The sequence below is a fragment of the Athene noctua genome, chromosome 6 (assembly GCF_965140245.1).
Source record: "Athene noctua chromosome 6, bAthNoc1.hap1.1, whole genome shotgun sequence".
Taxonomy (NCBI): Eukaryota; Metazoa; Chordata; class Aves; order Strigiformes; family Strigidae; genus Athene; species Athene noctua.
Genome location: NC_134042.1, coordinates 25,035,954 through 25,058,648, shown reverse-complemented (window position 1 = coordinate 25,058,648; position 22,695 = coordinate 25,035,954). Strand labels below are relative to the sequence as shown.

The window sequence follows — 22,695 nt, the reverse complement described above, 5'->3', positions numbered from 1 at the left end:
TTTATTACAAAAAGTTTATCAAACAACTGTATACATACAGTTCATATTGTTAAAAGCCAACATGTCAATTGATACTTTATGTACATTTGATTAATAATGTCATACAATTGTAGAAAATCATCACTCAGCAGAAACTGACTTGGCATTTGGAAAGTAGTTACCACTCTGCACTAGAAGAGACAATTAATAAAGGAATAAAACATTTATATGTTACAATAAAAATACTTATTTGCTGTGATCATTTAAAGCAAATGGATGCTTTCTTTCTCCAAGAAGAATCATAAGTGGAGATTAAAGTGCACATAACCAACGCATTGATAATTCTTCAGCAATCCCATCTATCATTCTAGATGCTCCAAGAACATCACAGTAACATCAAGGAATTAGGACTTTTCTCCGTGGCTTAAACAGTAAGACTTAAGAGAAATTCAGCTTTCTAAGCTGCATGGAATAAATCTGGTTTACAATAAGATGAAGAACATCATCTGTACAGAAATCTGGAAAATAGTGTTTGGTGAAAAAGTCAGTGTAAATTTTCCCAGATATATGATTTTTTTTTTCAAAAGGAAAATATTTCCCCAGAAAAGATGCGTGTTATTTCATACAATTGTGGACCAAACAAGCAGAGCATGCAACAGTATTTACATAACCATCCTTGCAGTCATTCTTTGTGGGCTACATGTAACACAGGTTGGAGCAACACTGTCTACTTTATGCATAAATTTTGCTGGCAACCAGGGGAAGGAAAAAAAAATAAAATCACCAACAATTTGTTTACTATAGAATAGGGTCCTAAACTAGAAAAGTGCTCCTCAAAAAATGTAGCTCAAAATACTGGTTTTATCTCATTACAAGCAATATAGTAAACCTTACAAAATATAACACAGTCAGTAATAGCAGAGTTGTCAAGGACAATAATTTTAATAAAACGGTCCACTTTGAACAAAATAATACTTATGCATGTTACAATCTATTCAAAAGCAACAGCTGAACAGGCTAAATTTACATCCACAAGAGAAGCATGACATGTTCACTGAAAATGAAGTGAGTTGCTGGTAATTATGGTTATCATTTTTATCATACCAACTGGTCACCAATGGAATTTTTTTTCCCTCATATTTACAAATATGAGAATTTCTGAGCAATTATTCTTGAAGACCATACTTCATATCTTAGGCACTGAACCCAATTTAGATGTAAAATGTTTGTCAAAATGATTCTGAATCCTCAGGTTTCTGAAGGTGATCCATATGAAGTTTACATACAGCACTACAAATACACATCAGATACTGCTGTAAATTTATAAGGAATACAAAACACTATTAAATACAACTTTCACCCCATGGCACGTCAAGCATGGCAATACCACTTGTTTCATATCTGGCTAGCTGCAGTCAGTTGTGGTTATGCTTTATTGAATATTTTCCTTTCTGTAGCTGAGAAATATATAGCTTGGACTTGCTTCCATCTGGTCTTTTAAACCAAACTTCATCGTGGTTAATTGTCGTAATTATGGCACTACAGGAAATGAGGGAAGAAGGGTCAGGGGAAGAAAAACAAGAAGAATTTAGAAACCTTATGAGCTAATAAATAACCTCAAAACATTTCCATACAGTAAATGAAAATATACATTCGTTGTAAACGCTTTCCCCAAAATATACTGGCTTCACTGTATAGTTTTAACAGAATTCTTTGGTACCTGCATTTGTCTTTAGTGAAGGGGGTTAATTTTTCAGCCATCTATTTTCTTCTCCTATGAGAAAACCCTCAACATGTACAAATATTTTGATTGCTTTATAGAACAATAGTCACCCATAGGAAACAACAACAACAATAGACTACCCATGGTAAAACACAGATCTGTTGGAATACAGACCCAGAAAGTACTTTGTATACGAAGTATTTCGAAAAAAGTTAAACTGATCGAAGCCCAAGATTTAAAGCAGAAAAAATATTAATCTGTTAGTCATTATACCAAGACCATAAGAAATAAAGTCAAAGTCTGATTTACTGACTCATTCTTACATGAACCCTGCTTTTATGCTCCTTGTTCACTATTTGTACTAAGGTTTACCACACAATCCCCTCCACATAACCCCTAGGAAAAAAAACTTTTTTTTTTTTTTCAAGTAGAATTGATGACAGAAATAAGCTCAAAACCACAGAATAAAACAGTTAATGGAAGAAAGATCTATCACATAACTGAGTGTGACAAAATTCCCTCCAGGAAACTCTTCAGCCTTAAAAGTTGCTGAAATCTTGAAAGGCTGGGAAAGTTCCACTGTATGCTTACCCTGTTAAGCATCATCTTTTGGCTTTTTTGTCAGACACTGGATATTAAGATTTTTTTTTTTTTTTTGCCCAGTGTAACTTCTATGTTCTGCTGAACTAAGTCAGACTTTTTAAAATTTATGAAAGAATATATAGTTTACTAAAATACCTTCCTGTTTTAGCCCTGAACAAACACTAAAATCACCAAAATCTGTTCCCCTTGACCACACACAGGGAAGAAAAGAAACAGCCAGTTTTACAGTAAACTGCTGCTATATGAAGTTAAAGTTAATTTTCCTGAGTAGGCATGCGTATTTAATGAACAGTGCATGTAGACTGATTTGCCCTATTCAGTAAAAGATATACATTTAAATGAAATCTTGTTTTAAATATACCCACCTTTTAGAATTTACAAATATTAATTACATACATAGAAAATACATTTAGATATTTTAAACATTCAGCTGAATTTGCACTCTAATGTTCACACTGTTCCCAGGTAGTACCTTTGTTAAGAGAAGGAAATACCGTAAAAAAAGTTCCACCTCTTTCAGAGCATTAATCAACTGAAAACAAAGCTTATCTTTAATGGTATATTCTTCCATAATTAAGTATTTTTGGGTGGGCCAACAGATCATATTCTCAAAGCAAAAAAACCCCCAAGATACTCAAAAAAGCTTACTCAAAAGGCTGTTCAAAAACTAGTAAGAGCTTAAATGGTTAGTGAGATCCTGACGTGACAAACATCTCATTACCTTCAGTGAAGTCCTGCCTTTACTGGCCTCTCTCAGAAGTCCAGTGCTCAATCTTCTTTGATAATACCTATCTTCCAAGGTGAACTAATAAATGTTACTGAGGTGGCAAGTATTTTGAAACAAGCCTTATTCTTCAATGCCATCTTATCTATTCCTTAACAAGAATGTACAGAGCTGAGTACACATTACCTTGTAGGACATTCATCCTTCTTATCAATGCATATCGTCTGTCCACGTCCATACCACTCTCCATCATAATAGAGTCTTCCTTCTTCAGATCTAGCACTATGTAGATGCTTTTCTAATTTGACAGGTGCTAAAATGATCAATAAAAGGCATTTAATACTGACTTGGCAGAAGTCAGATGTTTAAATACCCTTTCATCAAGTTATTTACGTAGAATACACATTTTCTCCATTATCAAAAGTAGTTTCTTTCTTAATAATTGCAAGAATGCAAGAAAATTGTAATTAAGATACCTTTTTATATCCAGTCAGAAAAATTAAAAGTTATGTTTCCGTTTTCAGACAGAAGCTATCTTCCCCATCACCTTTCACAAATCAAGTAATGCAATATAGGGAAGACTTCAAATGGAAGAACCTGAAACCTCTTCATCAGCACATTACCACAACATGCAAGTCATAACACATCAATAAAGAAATACACCACCTGCTTGCCTCCCCTCCCTTTTCCTCCTTACTCACCACTTCCAAGTATTTGATTTTACCTAGCATTAATGTGCTTCTTACCTCAGTGCCAAGTATCAGTTACCACTCCTTTCCCATAGACTACTTTTTTAGTGCTGTAGCTTGCAGTGAATGTGAGCATCCTTTAGAATGCACTCCTGAGGCCCAGATGCTCTCAGTTTCCTGCCTCATCTTGTATCAACACTGGCATAGCTTGCAAATATTGTCTAACCCATAGAAGTCTAAATTTTTATTGATAATTTTCTAGAATTCAGGTGTCAACACAATCATCAGCAATCGAGCTACAAGTATCAGCACCTGAGAAAGGGGAAAGACAAAAGCCACATCTTCCAGCTATCCCATCCCATCCTCCATCACTATACCAGGGCTAAAATAAATATGATCTGCCTAGATGCGTTTGCATTGTTGCACACAGCAAGTTCTGTCTTGTGAAACCAGACAATGTTTACTTACGTTCCGGCTTTACTCTGTGTGGCCCCAATGTAGCCATTGCCTTGAAACACAAAAGAAAATTAAGTTAGTCAGCAAGCCTGGTCCTTTTTTTCTTCACTGCCAGCTTTAATTGTGAAGTTATGTGCGGTGTAGCTCAGGATACTTGCTTTTACATACAAAAACCACAATCAGAACAAATCTAAAATAAAAGTGTGTTCAGTGGTGACTCAGCAACTAAATAAAACAGCATGTTGAGGGTGAAAAAAAATCACCTTCTTTACTAAGTTTTGATTTCAAATAACTCAAGAGATTTTTCTAAATTAAATCCTAAAAATTGCTGTTATGTAACTCTGTGAAGAAAATGCAAAATTACATTAAGTCATTCTGAAAAACAAAATGCTATATGAAACACCTACTCTTTTGATTTATACTTCATAATCATAAATACATAAATTTTCTCTCATGTGAACTCTAGATCGCATGTAGTATAAAAGCAGGTTTTAAAAAAACCTCTAAGAGTTTTTTGGGGTTGGTTGGTTGGTTCTTTGGTCTTTTTTAGAAGTTATTTCCAGAAAAGGCAAAATCCCCAGTAGATTCTGGGTTTGTTGCTACTGTTTAAAATCATGTCACACTACAGGAAGGAAACTGAAGGAAAGCTCTTTTGTGCCTATTCCTCTGATACTGTAGGAAAAGTCAGAGAAGTTTTCACACAGGCATCACATTTTACTTCTTGTTTAGAAAAGTATAAACAAGAATATATTACAAGTATAAAGCAGGATGGAAACTAACTCAAAGCCATTTCCCATCAAGTTTTTGAATTCACATAAGTAGTTTCCTATATAAGCTGGGAAGCACTAGGGTATTAGGGGAAATTTTCTGAGTGCAGATGCAAGGCAAGGATAGCAGTTCATTACAGCAAGTTAACAATATGACAAAGATCTGAAAAAAAGCAGTCTGGGCTTAAAAGCTGGATTTATTTTTTCAAATACATCAATTTGTCAAACTAATTTATCTTCCTGTAAACACTGATACTCTTATAATCTGGGAAAAACATAGCGTTTCACTTTATATTAAAAAAAAAGCTATAAGGAAAGGTCGAAGCATAGAAATCATCACAAAATAAACTATTTACCATGTGAAAACATACTGATTATACATATTTGTAAAATCTTAATTTAAAACAAAATCCTATTGAACTATCCTAGTTTCTACCCAATTATGCTAGACTATGAGAAAGTAGATCCTCCTGACACAGGCTTTAGGCTCACTTTATAATGGAAAATTACAGACTACCCATTTTAGAGATAACCTCTTCCACCACTTCATTGGATTCCTCTGCATAATTTGGGTAGAATCAGAAAAAGTAGCAATAACACAGCTTGAACTAGAATGATTAGCTGACTACTGAAGAAATAAAATTTTATTTAGAGTTTTGATCATGTAAGAAACACATTTACATATTTTTAAGAGGCAAAAGGACTAGACAAGAATCCAAAGAAAGCCCACAGCCACTAGCATTCATCCTTTCATCTTACCTTCCTTATTGTTGTCCAGTCTTCAAGTATATCAAGGTCTTGTAACATATAAACTATATAGGGACGTGGAAAAGTTAGGGAAAACTCAAACTCTTTTAAAATGCAATAATAAAAATATTCTAATGTAGAAATTCAGACTACTGGAGTTCAACATGATGACAAGATAAACAATTGTGAAATAGTCATTCCATCCCTAACAGTTCCAAAAATCGTTCTATTTGCAATACAACAAATTACAGTTAAAAGTCACTGCAAATTCAATATATCACTGCAAATCAGCATGTATACTAGTATCTGCTTTAATAAAATCATTATTTTCACAGTATTATGCATCATATTTCTTTGAGAGAAAAGTGTAGACAGTACATCTCTGAATATCAAATATCCAGAAAACATCAAGGAGAAAGGCAAAGCCCCTTCCTGGAACTATCAACTGTAAAGTAAAAATACTGTATTAGGACAATACGTGAACTTCAAAACAAAACTCCATATAGCGCTACTATTCCAACAGTCTTGAGTTTTTAGTTTGTTTCCCCCCATTTTGTCTCTGAAAAACAAGGTTAGAAAAAGGTGCTATGAACACTTAAAAGTTAAATCTCCTAAAATGGGATATGAGAGCCTTAACTTACATTCCATTTGAAATTTTAAGAATCTTTAGCCATTTTCAAATTTGTTTTCCTCTACATAGCAAAGAATTACAAATCAAAAGCCGTGTAAAATTTCTAGGTATTTGCTTTATACAGATCTGTACAAACTGACAAGCTCACAACTATTTTAAAACCATAAGCAAAAGGAGCAAATTAATTTACTTCACAGCTGAAAGGATTTTCAGCCTCATGAATTACCTGAAATTGCTGGGGTTTTAGACCTAATACTCTATTAGTATGTTCTACTTGGAATGTATTCTAAAATGGCAAGGTAGCTCCTAACTGATAGAAGCTGATGCTACTTATAGGCACATCCTGAAGAAAAAATATGACCGAAACAACCTAGCACTGACATTGCTAGAAGGAGGTAAGAAACTAATGAAGCCACTTGTACCTGCATTGATTAATACCACTTGGCTTTTAAGTACTAGTTAAAAAACCACCTCTACTAAACTGAATTTATCACACATCCTAATGGAAGGACAGTCATTATTAGGACAAATCATCCATCTGGGACATGTTCCAGTAAATCAATCATCCTGAAGAAAGGTGTCTCAGTGATGACAGTTTTTTCAGAAACTTCTTCATTCCCACCTTCTCCTAATGTTACAAAACCTTGTGAAAGTAGCAGGATTTTCTGCAGCAGCTTAGCAATAAAAAATGGCCTTTATACTAAATAATGTCAACACTTGGAATTTGGTCTCTTTTAGGTAGTCTCCATGATTCTGGCAATTTCTAAGCCATCATATCTCTGCCTGATGAAAACATTAGGCTGGGGGTAGGAACAGAGAGAATGCTCAGTTTGCAAAGGCATGTCCTTTCTCTGGAGAAAGAAGATACCATCTCTTAGCTGTTACACTTTAAAAGTTTCAGCTGCACTGCATGCTTGTCAACAGCTATGAAGAAGTAATCAATACAAAATTCTTAAATACTATACTCACCTTACAGGAACTCCAAACTTACAAATGCCCCCCCCCCCCCATCTCAATTCTTGGAATTCTAAACTTTTAATCAGAAAGGGTTCTAAAGTCTATGGAATTGTTAAGAAGTAATAAATTGAGGTAAGGATGTCGCAGTATGAGAAGCAAAACTATGCAGGAGAAGTTACAGAACTCAAGTTATACTTGCAAACATAATGCCTAACTTTTTTCTGCTTTGGCTTGTAGCTCAATTTTTTGAACAGTTAGGAAAATCAACTTTTAGAAATAGTCTCTCTATGAAACTAGTAGTTAAATATGAGAATCTTAATTTCAATTTTCATAATGGAATGTGTCAACATGGTTTCTCTAATCTGAATTAGAGTAATATCTGCCATGCAAAAATCAATTTTGAGAATGCATTATCACTTCAACTTGCTATTAATGACATAGGTAATAAGACTAGCTATAAAACACTAATAGAAAGAACAATGATTTCAGTACAAGGATATCTGATACAACAACAGGTTTCTTCTTATCTGGACTAAATGGGTCCTTCCTTTTCTTCCTGGACTGTAGCTCATCATTCCATAATTCTGAAAATATGCAATAAGAACGTGCTATGAATCAGCAATATTTACATGTTTAGCCCTTTTTCAGCAGAAAACATTGTCCAAAAATTAAAAATTTTTTGGTGAGATGCTCTTTCTGAACAGAATGAAGGTGTTACATGATTATATAGATATAGATTAATACTCTCAAAATACACAAGCGATGCTAACATTACTAGACCAAAGTTTACTTTAAGCTTAAACTCAACCCCCCACCCAAAGTTTACAACCGAATAGCATTCTACTAGATAACCTGAAACTCACCAGACATATTATTTGTGCAGTCAACTAATCAGTAGGTACCAGAAGATTTAAAAAAACAAAACAAAGCAACACCAAACAGAAAACCCCAACAACTTTGAATTTCCATCCACCTGAGGTGATGTCAATGCTGTGGCGGTCTTCTTCAAGTCTTCTAATCTTCTCTTCTAGTTCACTTTGTACAGTATCATATAACAGAAGCTTTTCACTCTGAAAACGCATGGAATTACACATTTTTATATGACTAAGTTCTACCATCTAAATATATATATAACAACGATTTAAAGCCTCAGTGGAATGAAGGTAAGAGTAGCGTTAAGTGAAAATGCTTCAGAAGCCATAAAGCATGTGACATTTCCCTCTATCCACTTTCTTAGCATGAGATCCTGACTCCTTAAAGACAGCATGCTCACTTGGCATAAGTGTAAATATAGTTATCAAATATCAGCGCCAAGAATAACAAGTATATAAAAGCATACAGCTAGATCTCTAGCATAACTGTTTGTATTTTGACGTAAATACAGTATTTTCCTTTTTGATCGCAAAGACAGAAAAACACTGAACTCTCTAAACCAGTAACATGGAATTGAACTGAGATCCAAGCCTCAAGGAAATAAATTTACTGTTCTTTCATAAGCTTGCACGCTTCCTAAAACACAAGTAGAAAATACAACTGATTGCTATATTTCGAAGTTCATTTTCACTGAGCAACATCTTTAACTCTGGAAATCAAAGAGCTTGGACTTACTGAAAAAACAGCTCAAGCAGAACAAGTCACTGCATCTAGCTATGTGCTGCCATGTCTCTGCCAGAAGTTGCAGCCGTAGAGCCAAGTCAGCAGATGTCTGTACCTCAACTGCTCCTGCCCATAGCACAGCATACTCTACCAGAAACTTACCTTCACCAATGTTCAAGCTAGTATGCTGGAGTGAAGCAAAACAGTTGAGGAATAGATGAAAACAAAGAACCCTGTTCTACTAAATGGCAGTCATGTTCACCATTTCCTTCAAGTTACAAAGTGCTTAAATTCCAAAGACTTCCTTTCATATATTTTTCAACCCCCAATTATAAATAAAAAAATCCTAGTGGAATTGAAAAGGCAGAAGTCTCTTACATATACCTGAAACACCAAATGAGTGTTATCTGTTCTGAGACCATTTTAAAATTCCATTTAAAAATAAAACAGGCTTTGTGTTTAGACAACTGTTTTGCTTTAAGCACTTGGTGACAAATAAGATGTGAAAAGCTGTTACAGGCATCAGAGGCATTCTTGCTGAACTCTTATATTCCAGTGGAACAGTGACTCTACAAGCAGCACTGCTGACTTTAAAGAGCTTTTACCCCCAGAGACCCTTATTCAATGGTGGATATTTGAATTCTGAAGATTTCACAATAGAAACGTAATAGCAAAACAAGGGACAAGGACCACCTTATATAGGAGTAATATGTAGTCAAAGCAAATCATTCAATCACAGACGAGAAACCCTGTAAGTCTTAGAAGATTCTGTCCAATCTTAGTATTCACAGCAGCAAAGACAGTCAGTAATGAGTAGTCCCTTCATTACACCTTGTTCTTCCCCAAGGCACCAAGAAAATAGAATTTTTTTTAAAAAGTACACATGCACATTCTTGCTTGATTGGTATAGGAGGAGCCACAGGCTTCAGGAGTATGGTGAACCACTCAGAAGAAAACACCTTTTAAGCAACAGGGGGCTAAAGAGTACTATGATGCAAACCTCAGGATCTAAGCAGCTATGTTACAGCTTTGGACATGTAATTGAGTACTTATACTACAGTATCCAGTATTTAGATGCTTAAACAGGAATGTTCATGTTCAAGGAAATATATTTTTCCTGTAACTGCTTTTGAAATGACAACTCTATCACTAGCTGTCCAAGGCATCTTAAAAGACATTATTATTATTATTGTTGTTGTTAAAAGGTAAGGTGCTTTTTGCTGAAATTATGTCAGATATTTTAGTTACTGCTCTTGGTAATCTTTTTATAACAAAGGTAAAAAAAATCATGTGGGAATCTATTATAAGAACCTGTTAATGAAAAATAAGAAACCTTAGCTATACTTATAGGCAAAGCCAAACTAATATAAAGCTCATTTTTATATGCTTTGAATAACCTCTTATGTGGGCTTAAATATCACAAAGCAATTGCCTTCAGATAGGAAATAACAGCAGTGATAAAAACATGCACTGAACTTGGAAAGCATTACACACACAAAAAAGTTAGAATGAGATAAAGTTAGATGAGATTAGCTATCAATTTAAAATAGCTGGCACAACCTCACAGTGCTGTCGAGAGGCTTGAATTTCACATTCATACTTGTTCTTCACAGATTCCAGACAAAGCTCTCTATAGATACCTGTAATCAGACATATTACAGCAATATTACTTTTTTTAGCTTATATTTTATTTCAGAATTCTCTTTTAAGCCTGCATGTTCCAAAACATGTACATACGGAAAAATACATATATATTATGTATCAGGTACTTAAAGTGGCTGGCTGCTTTACCAAGTAAGAATAAGAAAAAGTAACCCCTTAATTTAAAAGACCTGAGTAAAACACAAATGCTATTTTAACATTTTGTCTTCCGCAAATTACACCAGCAGTCATGCTAACTTTACAAAATATGTCTATTTCATGTTTCTGATCAAATTATACTAGATATCCTCAGTTTTCAAGTCCATGAAGTACTAAATGGCCTCTTCTATTTTCTAATTAGAGTTTTAAATAACGTTTTGGGGTTTTTAAATAGTTAGAAAACTGAAAGAACAAGCTTTTACAAATTAATATTTGGAATAAGGCTTACTTTATAATGCATGACCTTAATAAATCACATCAACTAACAAGGCTCTGTTCCATTCTTAGAAATAGCCACCTTACAATACAAAGGATACTGCTTCTGAGAATTAGAAGCATTTCTTACACATTCCTGAAAAATGTGTATACTAAACACACAGCTGAAAAAAATCTGAAAGGTATCTGAAATGTAGTATCTGGCAAGTATAGATAGACCCTGATTTAATATATTCAATACATTCAACAAAAAATACTTAAAATGTTCCAGATTACCATCTTGAGGAGCTAAATTTGCACACATGCTCGTGCTGTCTAGCAACTTAAGAACTCCCCAAAACAACTTCCCTTCGAATTCAGTTGACTATAATACAGTAGAAGAGAAACAATGCTGTTACCTGCAACTTCTCTGAAAAACAAACCACAAAGTATTATGCCAATCATCCTTCCACTGTGAAGTCACTTTTGATCTAGAGTTCCAAATGTTTTATTCTTACATCAGTATGTTATGCTGACTTTTTTTTTTTTTAATATTCATGGCTGACTGACATATCTAGGTCTACCAATTTATAATCACTGCTTATCTGCCTGAAACTGAGCAGTATGGGTATGAATATTTCTAGAAGAAACACTCATAATCCTGACTTGCTGAAGTAGTCAATATCCACATTTTGTGTGAACAGAGCTCAGTGCATTAGAGAGCAGAGGAACACAAGTTTATTTTTTAATCACAGATGCAATTATATCTGTAGTTTAGCTAAACATAGTTTAGCTTTTTTTTTACCCTTTTCTCCCCTCTCTCAGGTAGAAGTAGGTCCTTAGGGATTACCTGATGGAGTTCAAGTCCTGCTGCTACCCACTTCTGTCAGGGCTCTCAAACAGTAAGAGCAAATAAACCTGTTCTGCAGTTTTTTGCTTGCTCTGGAATAATTTTATCATTCAGTTGAAGACAAAAGGAAAAAAAAAATAATCCTGATTTCTAGTCTTGACTTCAAGGAAACTTTGCAGCTTTTGCCCCGGGCTCTTTTTACTTTGGAACACAGATCTTCAGTGCTGCTCAAGACAAATCAGAAGAATCTGTAATATTCTGCCAATCCATACCCACCTAGATGAAAGCACCGACAGACAGCCACATTAAAACTGAAAATCAAAAGCCTAAATTAAGGCTTCTTTTATATTAGAATTCTGCAAGTTCACCTGAGAATCTTCTGTGAGGCCCAAGTGGGCTACTTAAGACTAGTCAAGTCAATTTGGGTGAAGATCTTAAAACCCAGAAATTCTGTGTCACCACCTGAGGAAAAGCATTATGGAAAAGACCAGGAGGGATAGAAATACAAAAGCATTGACGAAAAGTTTTCATATTCTCTTCATAGCCTGCAGTTAAAAGTATCAATGAAGGCATACTGAGTAGCACTGAAGTAGCATTACTATAATGAGAAGTGGGCTTTCCATTTTCCAGTTTGCCTGCACCATGCTTCTGATGAATTTCTTAGGAAAGACACTGGCATAGCATCTCTGGCTAGAGAGTTCACAACTGTCTGGTTTTTGGCTCTCTGACAGCCTGTGTTAGGTGACACTTAAAACAGCTGAATTATTCCTAAGGGAGTTGAGCTATAACATGAAAAGAATTTACAGTAGAGAAATACAGAACTTCGTCCTCCTGTAATACCACTGTTCCATATGACTATATAGTTGTATCCTGGAAGAAGATGAGTTCTTTCCTGCTTCTTCTATGAGCATAAAAGCCTATCTAAATATTAGTTAATAAAAATGCAGCTTAGATAAAAGCTACTAAGGACAAGAATTTTCCTCCTTCTCGAGATGGAGCAGAAGTATGGGAGCAGAAGAAACACAGACTAGAAGAGCAGGAAAAACATGATCATCTAAAATGATCTGGGCAAGCACTTCATGAGATAGCATCTACATATCTCATCATTTCAAAAGTGACCAGGGTGCACTTGATCCCAAACCTTCTGACTAATAAAAATTAGCGTTTTTAATTCAGTAATTTTGTGCTTACTACACAAAGACAGACAGCCATTAAATGAAACATAAAAAAAGCTGTAATTTTAGTGTGATGTTATCAGGCAACTTGTGCAAAGATGTAAGCAACCTATTCATTTTGACTTGAAAACCATTCTACATTTAAAACTATGCCACAGTATTTCTAACTTTAAAACACACTCCTTTAACAGTTCTAAAGGAAAAAGATTGACCTTAAAATGCCTAGCAAGTTTATACTGTTGAAACAACAATACTCATTTTAAATGCCTACCTGCCACCTTGGTTCGGATTTGCATATTTTCTTGTAAAGCTGCCAACGGTTCTAAATATTCAGGTGCTTTTCCGGCTATGACTTCTTGTAGTTTTGCATCCACCTGGCTTAATCTTTCTTTGTAAAGTCTTAGAATAATAGAAATTTAAAAATATGTATTTTATTTAAAAACAAACACAACTCAGAAGAAATATTTTAAAAAGAACTATTCTGCATCTCTTTGTTAATGTTATGGAACATCTACTGAAGCAAAGTTAAGATTTGTTACCATCTGAATTTTCCAATATACATTTTCTTTTTGAACAATATTCCTCAAGTCTATTAAGCCTTTCAGGAAAACACATGCAGACAATCAGAAGTATAAAAAGTGAAGATAAAATGAAATGTATCTCTATCTCTAAGGAAAAAGAAAAAAAAACTGCACAGCTGTTAATGGGATTAAAATGGAGTAAGAGGTGAATCAACATGGAAAAGGGCAGGAAAGGGTGCTACAATACATAAGAACAATATGACTTATATCATGGGAGAGAAAGACAGACATTTTGTGGATAGAAACTCCCATTCTCTTTCACATATCTGCTCCCACCCTACCATAAACCAAAGAAAAAGAGAGGCGGGCTCTTACTGAAGCAACCCTCATTTCATCTCCTGTGGAAATCCACATATTGCATACTATCACAAATATCACAGGATAATTTGTAACTGACATCTTCCATTCCTGCCAAAACGAAGTGTATTTAAAATATTTTTACTTTAACTAAAATTCATTCCTTCTATAAAAGCTGATATTTACTGTCAGATAATGAACAAGTCTGTTTGCATTTTGAATGTATTTTGCATTTTCATTTGTACCAACTATAAAAACTGCTGTGATACCCTGAAAAAAAACCCTAATTATTTACTTAGCAAATACAGTGCTTGGGTCTGTCCCACATATATATAAAAGGATGAGAAAGATCTTGAGTAAATAAATAAATAAAATGACGAGTTTCCCTAAAATCACAATTCTTTGGTTCTGCTAAGGATTTTGATATAATAGACCACACCAGCCCTTCACAGAAATAACACTTCAAAACCATCCTTATAGCAAAACAGAAAATAAATACATAAAAGTATTTTGGAGCAACTACCTGCAAATAATTTCAGAACTCCCAAACCTTATTCTTCTCCAAAAGTAGCATACACATATATGAATGACAAGAAACACCAGCCCCACACAATGTTCTCATGGAATGGATCCTTAAATGAGGCACTTAAAATATTAAAATACTTACTGATCTTTAAGGTCTGTAAATTGTTTTTCAAGATTGGACATTTCATCTAAACACTCCATTCTTCTTCTTTCACAGTCCTCATCATCCATTTCTAAAAATAAAAAAGGTAATTTATTTTGAACAATGTAATGTATAACAAAATAAAATGGATATTTTGTTTCTAGTGAATCTGAAGCAACCCTGAATTTTAGCCATGAATAGATTATCCATTATATTATTATTATTATCTTATAGCAGAATATGAGAAATCACTTGCTATATAAACTACAAAGTAAGAAACTTTGATTGAACTCCAGAAGAAACCCCATAAACAGCAATTTCTCTTCTTCAAAACAGGAAACATCACATTCAAGAGGTTAAACTCCATGACTGATAATACAAAGTGTACCTAAGAATGTATGAAACAAAAAAACTGAACATTGTATATCACATCAGATGAAAGGCACCCCTAAGCATGAAGGGTTATTAGCCACCACTGAAAATTCAAGTGTATCCTGAGTTAGTATGAGCAAAAGCAACACCTGGAAAGCAAGCATAATTCAATATTACATTTGTCCTATAAAATTCAAGGTTCTGTTTTATTAATATCAAATTTTCTTAAAACGTAACAGAGTTTTGAAAACAGGTTTCATCCTGTTCAATTGGGAGAGATCTTTGAAGTTGAAATATTAATGTAAAAATATCTGTAGTTCATCTTAATGATCACTTAAAATTATTTCATTTCTAATGAAACACTTCCTAACCTGCAAAGTCTAGAATTCTACAGAAACTTGATTTTATATGCTTTTATGCAGTAAGAGTAATTAACATTAAACTCTTTCCACAGTTTTTGGTTTAATTTATATTCCTGATTTTTTTCTTTATTTACCTAGTGAACTTAACTGTAAAGTATAATAAATACCCACTTTTTGGCCAAAAAAATTGCCACTTGCCATAGAGACATCTGATGTTACTAATTCAGTTGTTAACCTCCACTGCCTTTTCTTAGATTAGGAAACAGAGATACTAAGCTACAAAATTCTTGACTCTTTCCCATCTTTACCAGAAGAAAAAAAAAAGGGTTTGTTAAGTAATATTCCAAAGTTAGAGATGCCCTGAAACTGCTTTATAGCAGCAGTATCTCCAGGAATTTGCTCTTTACAGTTATGGTACAACTGACCAATTTATCAAGCAGTAGAAGACATGCAGCTGGGATGGCCATGCAGTCAAGGAACTTGGTCTGAACTCCTGCAAACAGGACAGGTCTATGAGAGAAGGGGCTTGTTCTGTGGAGGCCACATCCATCTAAGCAGTTACTCTGACAAAAATCCTAACTCCTGACAGAAAGGCAAAGCACGATCCTGAACCAAGCAGACACAGCCAAGACTCCTTCTTCCAGACTATAAACAACTCTGAGCCTTTTGCTTCTTCCTCACATTTTTCCAACAGACAGGTTTAAGTCCTTTATGGTGTCTCCTATACCAACTACAGAAAGCATCATGCAAGTGTTCATCCTTACTGTTTTGTAAAAGACTATGGCAATTTGCAAAGCCGATGAGGTGAAAGGAGCAGTTTCAGCGCCAGCATAGCTACTTCGGAGGATCTGATTAACTCAGATCTTCCACTCAGACCTTTCAGTGTATGAAATTTTCTGCACATACTTCCTTCCTGAAATCATCACAAGCTTTTAAGACTAAAAACTACACTAGCTCTCTCTGCCTTTATATGAAAACTAGCAGGTAGGTGAAGCAATATTAATCTGTATTATAACAGTACCTGCAAGTCCAAATCAAAGACTTATTGCAGTTTATCACATTACAATTAGTACAAGCAAAAAAGACAGCATGTAAAAAGTTTTAAAACATGATATAACCTGAAGTATTTGAAAGCAGAGCAAAAAAATTTAAAGAGAGAACTTAAAAAAAATACATTGAATGCTTAGCACACAGCGGGGGGGAGAGTATCAGGCTCTTAAGAGCCACTATTTTATTTTAAAAGTGTTCTCAAAAGTAAGGCAGATCTTGAATCCCCAAATAAGGCTGAAAATCAGCTTAAAGAGCAAAGTTTTATTTGGCTGTCCAATTTAATACTCAAGCCAAAATTGACTGGGCAGCTTTCAACTTGGCCAGATTTAAGGAACGGGGCAATCATACTACTTGAAAAGTTGTCTAAAGTATTTATGTACTATAAAAATAAAGCTTATGTTAAATTAGAAGGCAACTCCCCATGAAGCCAGACAGGAACAAGCACTAGGATACTGACAGTTCTCTCACTTTATTCTCACACTCAAATACATATTTCAGATGTGTTCAGCTATGCTTTTGGTAAGTATGTTTTAGTAATGAATTCACTCAGTAGCTTTTCACAGAATTACAGAATCATCAAGGTTGGAAAAGACCTTGAAGATCATCTAGTCCAACCATTAACCTAACACTGACAGTTCTCTAAATTCTTTAAGAGATTCTCTAAATTCTTTAAATTAACATGGATTTTATTGTTTATGTATGTTTAGGGACTACAAATCAAAGAAAACAGAAGATCAGAACTGTAACCCTGGCTGGGGATCAGTGCAATACCCACTGTTGGAGGGCAAGGGGACTGCATCTTACATTTAAACTTGTGTTGCAAGGAAATTATAATGCATTAGTATCTGAGGGTACAGCTGACTCTCCTAGATATTGAAATACACAGCACTCTCCAATCTCCCCTCAGCTATGTATATACTGAAAAGTCTTTGACTTTCTGCCCAGAAGTCTACATTCTACCTATCATTCATACTGAATAGCAATTCACATGCTAAGTCACTCTTCAATTGTTTCACCTTTATTCTGCCTCCAGTAAGATTCATAAAGTGAAGATTTTCAGAGTCCTGAAATATCTTTAATTCCTCAGTTATGGAACTTCTTCCCCATGGCCTTAAACAACATATGGATGGGGGAATATGCAGTACTGAAAAAGAGGTTTTAGGATCTATTCTCATGGATTTCCAGTTGAAAATTTACATCACTGGAGGCAGAAGATTCTTCATTTCATATTAAAACACTTGGTAATAGGCCCATCCTGCCACAACACTTCAGATTTCCCATAAAGTTTCATACCGCACAAAGTATTTACTATATTTTTAAACACTTTCAAAATCACAGTCATTCTTTTCCTACTACATTCAAGCAGTCCAACTCAGTAACTAGGGCAGCCCGGTTTAAAGACAAAAAACCCATAATACTTAAAATGTAATACGCCTAAAATAGCTTTTTTTAATAAGCTGTGGCCTATATAAAGTGCTCTACAAAATGGCCAAATTATCTTCTGGGATGATGAGCATAACTTGTGGGGTTTTTATTCATCCTTAATATGCTGTTCTACATCCTGGTCAATAAAATACCCTATACTAAATACATAGTATCAAAAGGAATGGGATAGAAACAGCATCAGCTCTCAAGGGCAAGTTATACTTCTTCTAACCACACCTTCTGTATTCTCAGGCATCTACTGGGAAAAAAAAAAAAAAAAAAGGCTCGATGCAAGTAAAGCAAATGACAAACTTAAGAAAAAAAATCCTTTCCTTCAAAATATTTTTTTCTTATTATTACTAATTTTAATTAAGACATTTCTTGCAGTGCTAATCATCTCATGTCTGTAGGAGCAATATGCTTCCACAGAGAACGTTCCTATTTGTCAAGACACTGAGACAAGCATGTAATTTCCTGTAATCATCGCTTTTTAAGTGCTCCCTTAAAAGCATTTCTCTGTGGAATGCAACAGAAATTATCCAGAGAGCTTCTTGTATTGTTTTAAAGAAACATTCACACACTACAGTCACTTAAAAGACAATTCCTCCTTCCTGCCCCCTAATCCCAGAAGAAACAAAACCAACAGAATTTTTTTACTTCAGTAAAAATCAACCAAAGTGTCTTTGAGGACATGTAAACTTCAAAGTTTTCTTTAAAACTATCGATTAGCACAACTACAAATGGGAGCAAAGACAAGTTTTGAAAAAGAGCAAGCTTCAAAGCTGAATACTAATAGGGACAATTCTTTCTTCACCAAAGCCAGAGAGTTGAAGGAGAGAAAGAGTTAAATTTACATCCATTATACCAAGCTCCCTTTCTCACACAGAAAATGACATTTTTTCAGACAGATTAACTAGAATAGGAGATGAAGAAAGGTCATTCCCCCACAGCATCTAGCTACAATACAAACTGGAAGGATATGATGGGCTAAGTAAGTAGTAATTATTGTTGCTCCAGGACCGCATCAAGGAGTCTTCACTGTTTCACCCACCAGCTGCCCAGTAAGATTGTATATTCCTCCTTTACACTCTCTCTGTTTCCCCTGAAAGATGTAGCAAACTTCATGCATCAGAACTTCTTGAAAAACCTTCTCCATTAATTTCTTATTCAAAATACAGTGTTCCCTTTTTAGCCCATGTAGAATTCTGATGCTAAAAGAATTGAAGCATGCTTTGGTAAGTCACATCTGAAAGGAACAGAGCAGGCTGCTGTGCAAATAAGGACATCATCAGATACACTTTTTCAGTTTAAAGCATGATTACCTTCAGCTGTTTACCCTAGTACCCCCACTCAAGTTCACCTTTTTTCCAGCACAACCACCAGCACACACGGATGCTGCCTAATTTAGGTTTCATCAAATCAACCCAAGACAGTTTAGGCACATTCTTCTGGCCTTGTTTTTCAGCGTAATCACTTTGAGAGAACAGGAGTAAGGAAAGACTAATCAGCCTTCCTTAGTAGCAGATCTGTAATTCTATCAATAAACCCTCCACCTACAACAGCTCAGCTGTTTATAAAAGCGGTGCACACCTTCAAGTTTCAGTACAGCACAGCTTTGAAGCCAGTCCTATGCCTGGTCCAGCTTATTGGGTGCTGGGTCACTTTGCAGCAGTTTTGGCAAACACAAACTAAGTTATTTCCCTGTCAAGTTAAACCCAGAGTTTCATTCCAGGTACTTGTAAAATGTGTTCCAATATCTACAGAGAACACAAGAGTTAGAAACAATGGCTTGTCCTTCAGGCAGCTTCCAACCAAACATACTCAGTTCAAGCTACAGACTCTGAAATAAACCCTAACTACTTTGAAGATGTACGGGCCTCAGCACTATCTACTCAGACTATTTATTCTCTATTCCTATTTTACCAAATCAGTTGCTAATACAGACACAACTAAAATTACTATGCTTATAATAATTTTACTGACTCTTTCAAGCCCATACCTGGATGTAGACCACAGCTCACTGATTGATCTCATGCATAGCACTGCATTAGACAAGAGAAGCAAGATCTTCCCTCAGATGAAGGAACAGCCCAGAACTAAAGAACTCCCTGCTCCAGGAGACCTCTTGTCTAAACCCATGCAAATCATTAGTCCCAAATTCACAAAAACGTGTAGGTATCCAGTTAACTGATTTAAACTGGAGGTGTTCGTATATTCTCACAAAATTGCAGTTTATGACTTCTGCTGCTATTAAGCTGCAGTCTATCTAACCACTGGTTTACATAGACCCCAGTGTCTCTCATTTACATATCAGACTCTTCACTGAGATGTTTTCACTAGCTACATTTTTAATGGGTTCTTTTTCTGACACCTTAGCATACAAAGACCCAGCAAGCATTGAAGGCAGTGCAAGAAAGGGGACAGGAGAGCACAGCATACCAGGAAGGGTGGGTAAGGATAAGACAGGACAGTGGCAGCCAGCAATTCGATCCAGGTGGACAGCCATGGACCAGCAGCCTAACTTGTAAAATGGGGTTCAATCAGCAATACTTGCCAGCTCAAATGCATGGGTGTATAGGGGAGAAAAAGGGGAAAAAGGAAAAAAAACCCAAACCACAAGATAGGAAACTCTATATAAACCATGGACAGATTACCTAGATTTGTGGATTAACCAAGGCCTTTACTGCGGGATCAACTCTGGTGCAGCATGAGTATTAACCGAGATCAAGGTTTAAGGGACTGACTATACTTTCTCCCACTATGGCAGTCACACTTTCCCGGCACTAGTAGAGTCTTCACTCTACTTCTGCAGAATCAGCTTGGCTGTCTCTGTACCACAACTGTGGGGCTCCACCACCTTGCTAGCCCATGCACAGACCAGACAAGGGCATGATCCACCAGTCTACATGGAACCACCACAGCAGGACTTTCCCCCAACTGCATCAATCAGTGGGAAGACAAAAGCCATAGGATTTAACATTCAAGATCTCCCAGATCTTTTAACAACAAAAATGAATACTTAACTGTACATTGGGGACTTTAACACACCGAGATAAATCTATCACAAGCCGACATATGTAAAAATATAATTTCACAGCTTCCTAATTTGTCTAGCTCATTTGTCTAGTCCCATTCCTACTGTGCCAAGCCTGGCACACATGATACAAGCCAATGTGCTACTGCAGACATGGGACAGGATCCCAACAGACCACTATAAATTTTAAACTGCCAGAAAGATATCAGAACCACAGCTAGCACTGAACACGGCCAGTGTTTTTCACTTAGCTCTTCTAGTTCAAAGATCCTGCTTATGGAGTTACTTATGGAGCCCCCGTGACTCCAGAGCAGCAGTGTATGCATCTGATGATCAGTATGTTACCCAGTAAGCAACCATTTTATAATTTACCCCTTGTAATTACAAGGGAAGGTCGAACAGATAATAATCTCCTTCTAACACAGGAAATTAAGCACAAAAAAGGTAATCCTTTTAAAGATGGATTTTTACCTGCTAAATCTACAGTCCAGAGGAAGCTATGGAAAATGGAAGGGACCTTCAACAGAGCACAGGTTGAAACGCTCTGCAAAAGGCCAGAGGTACCGACAGGGCTTCCAATGCCCCCTCAAACACAGGCCTCAAAACATTTAACTGAAACTCACGATATTGCATTCAAGAAAATACACACATATATACACACACGTATGCCTGTATTTTGTGTCCCTGTACGCACACGTACATACATACGTACGCATGTATGCCAAGCCTGTAAGTGCAGATCTTCGCGAGCACCCCCCCGCCCCGGGCCATGCCCTCAAGCGCAGCAGGGCACAACCCACAGCACCTACACGGAGCGGCCCGGCCCGCCAAGCCCGGGTGCCAGCCGGCTCCGGAGCCGGCGGCTCGGGGCGAAACAGGGCTTCCGTGCTCAGGCGCCCCGCCACGTCCCTCCCTCGCGGCCGGCGGCCCGAAGAGGAGCCAGAGCACGGGCTGGGCGGGGTCACGGCGGGGGTGGGCACCAGCAGCCACCAGAGCCGGGGATGGGCGGGATCGGTCTCTTCCCCCGGGGCAGCGCGCCGGGCGTTGAGGGAACCGCCGCGGCGCCCCCCTCAGAGGCGCAGCCGGGCGGGCGGCCGCGGTACCTGAGCTGTCCCCCTCCTCGGACACGGACGAGCTCTCGGTCTCCTCCTCCTCCGAGCTGCTGCCCTCGTTCTCCCCGTAGTCCACCTCCATCTCATCGTGGTTGTTCTCCTTCTTCTCCCGGGAATGGACCGGCATCCTCCCCGCCGCCGCCGAGCGCGGGGACAGCCCTTCCCGCCGCCGCTCCGCCGCTGCCGCCGCCGGCCCCGCCGCTCCGCTCCGCTCCGCCCCGCCCCTCCCCGCCTGCGCAGCCTGACCCGCCCGGCGCGCCCTCCCATTGGCCGAGCCCCGCCGCACGCCACGTTCGCCCGCGCGCGGGGCATTCTGGGAATTGTCGTCCGCCGGGAGCGGCGCGGAGTGGAGGGAGGCGGCGCTCCGCGGCCGTGAGGGGCCGGGCGGGGACCGGGGATTCCCCGCCCCGGGGCGCTCGGGGGACTGCTCGCCGCTGAGAGGCTCCATCGCGGTGAGGCAGAGTTAGGAGCGCTTCGCATCTGTCCTCCTCCCGCGGGTGGCCCGGGCGGGGGAACGGGCCTGTGAGGCCCGGGGTTCGGCCGTTGCCGTTCCCAGCCGGTGCAGGACACGGGACCTGATGTCTGCCCGCGCCGCCCGCCTGGCAACGCCGCGCCTGCAGTGCTGCCCAGGCGCTTTGCATCGTGGCATGGCGTCTCTTGCAGCTCGCCGCCTCCCTCTCACCTTCCCTCTTGGGCTCCGGAGGACAGAGGCCCCAGTGAATAGCCACCTCCCCGCCAGAACCCGTTTCTTCCCCAGTGTCTCATTCTGTGATATGCTTTAAATTCAGTCAGACCTTAACTTGGTCCCCAAAAGCTGACAGCAACCACTGAGAGCGGACATGA

The 22,695-nt window shown here is 37.6% G+C and overlaps 1 protein-coding gene across 1 annotated transcript; it reads right to left on the bottom strand.

Annotated features, from left to right (window-relative positions):
• Positions 1-901: 901 nt before the first annotated feature.
• BRMS1L (BRMS1 like transcriptional repressor) lies at positions 902-22,062 on the bottom strand. Its single transcript, XM_074909901.1, has 10 exons — positions 21,844-22,062; positions 14,498-14,588; positions 13,224-13,351; positions 10,433-10,512; positions 8,250-8,346; positions 7,777-7,860; positions 5,701-5,765; positions 4,187-4,226; positions 3,216-3,342; positions 902-1,518 (listed from the first exon to the last, which is right to left on the bottom strand). The coding sequence occupies exons 1-10, from the start codon at positions 21,977-21,979 to the stop codon at positions 1,395-1,397; spliced, it is 972 nt and encodes a 323-aa protein (XP_074766002.1). The 5' UTR covers positions 21,980-22,062; the 3' UTR covers positions 902-1,394.
• Between the last annotated feature and the right edge of the window lie 633 nt (positions 22,063-22,695).

Coding starts and splice junctions, on each gene's coding strand:
- BRMS1L (XM_074909901.1), bottom strand. CDS start 21,979: ATGCCGGTCCATTCCCGGGAGAAGAAGGAGAACAACCACGATGAGATG. Junction 8,347..10,432: donor CCTCTCGACAGCACTGTGAG/GTTGTGCCAGCT, acceptor ATGCGTTTTCAG/AGTGAAAAGCTTCTGTTATA. Junction 1,519..3,215: donor AAGGATGAATGTCCTACAAG/GTAATGTGTACT, acceptor CATTTCCTGTAG/TGCCATAATTACGACAATTA.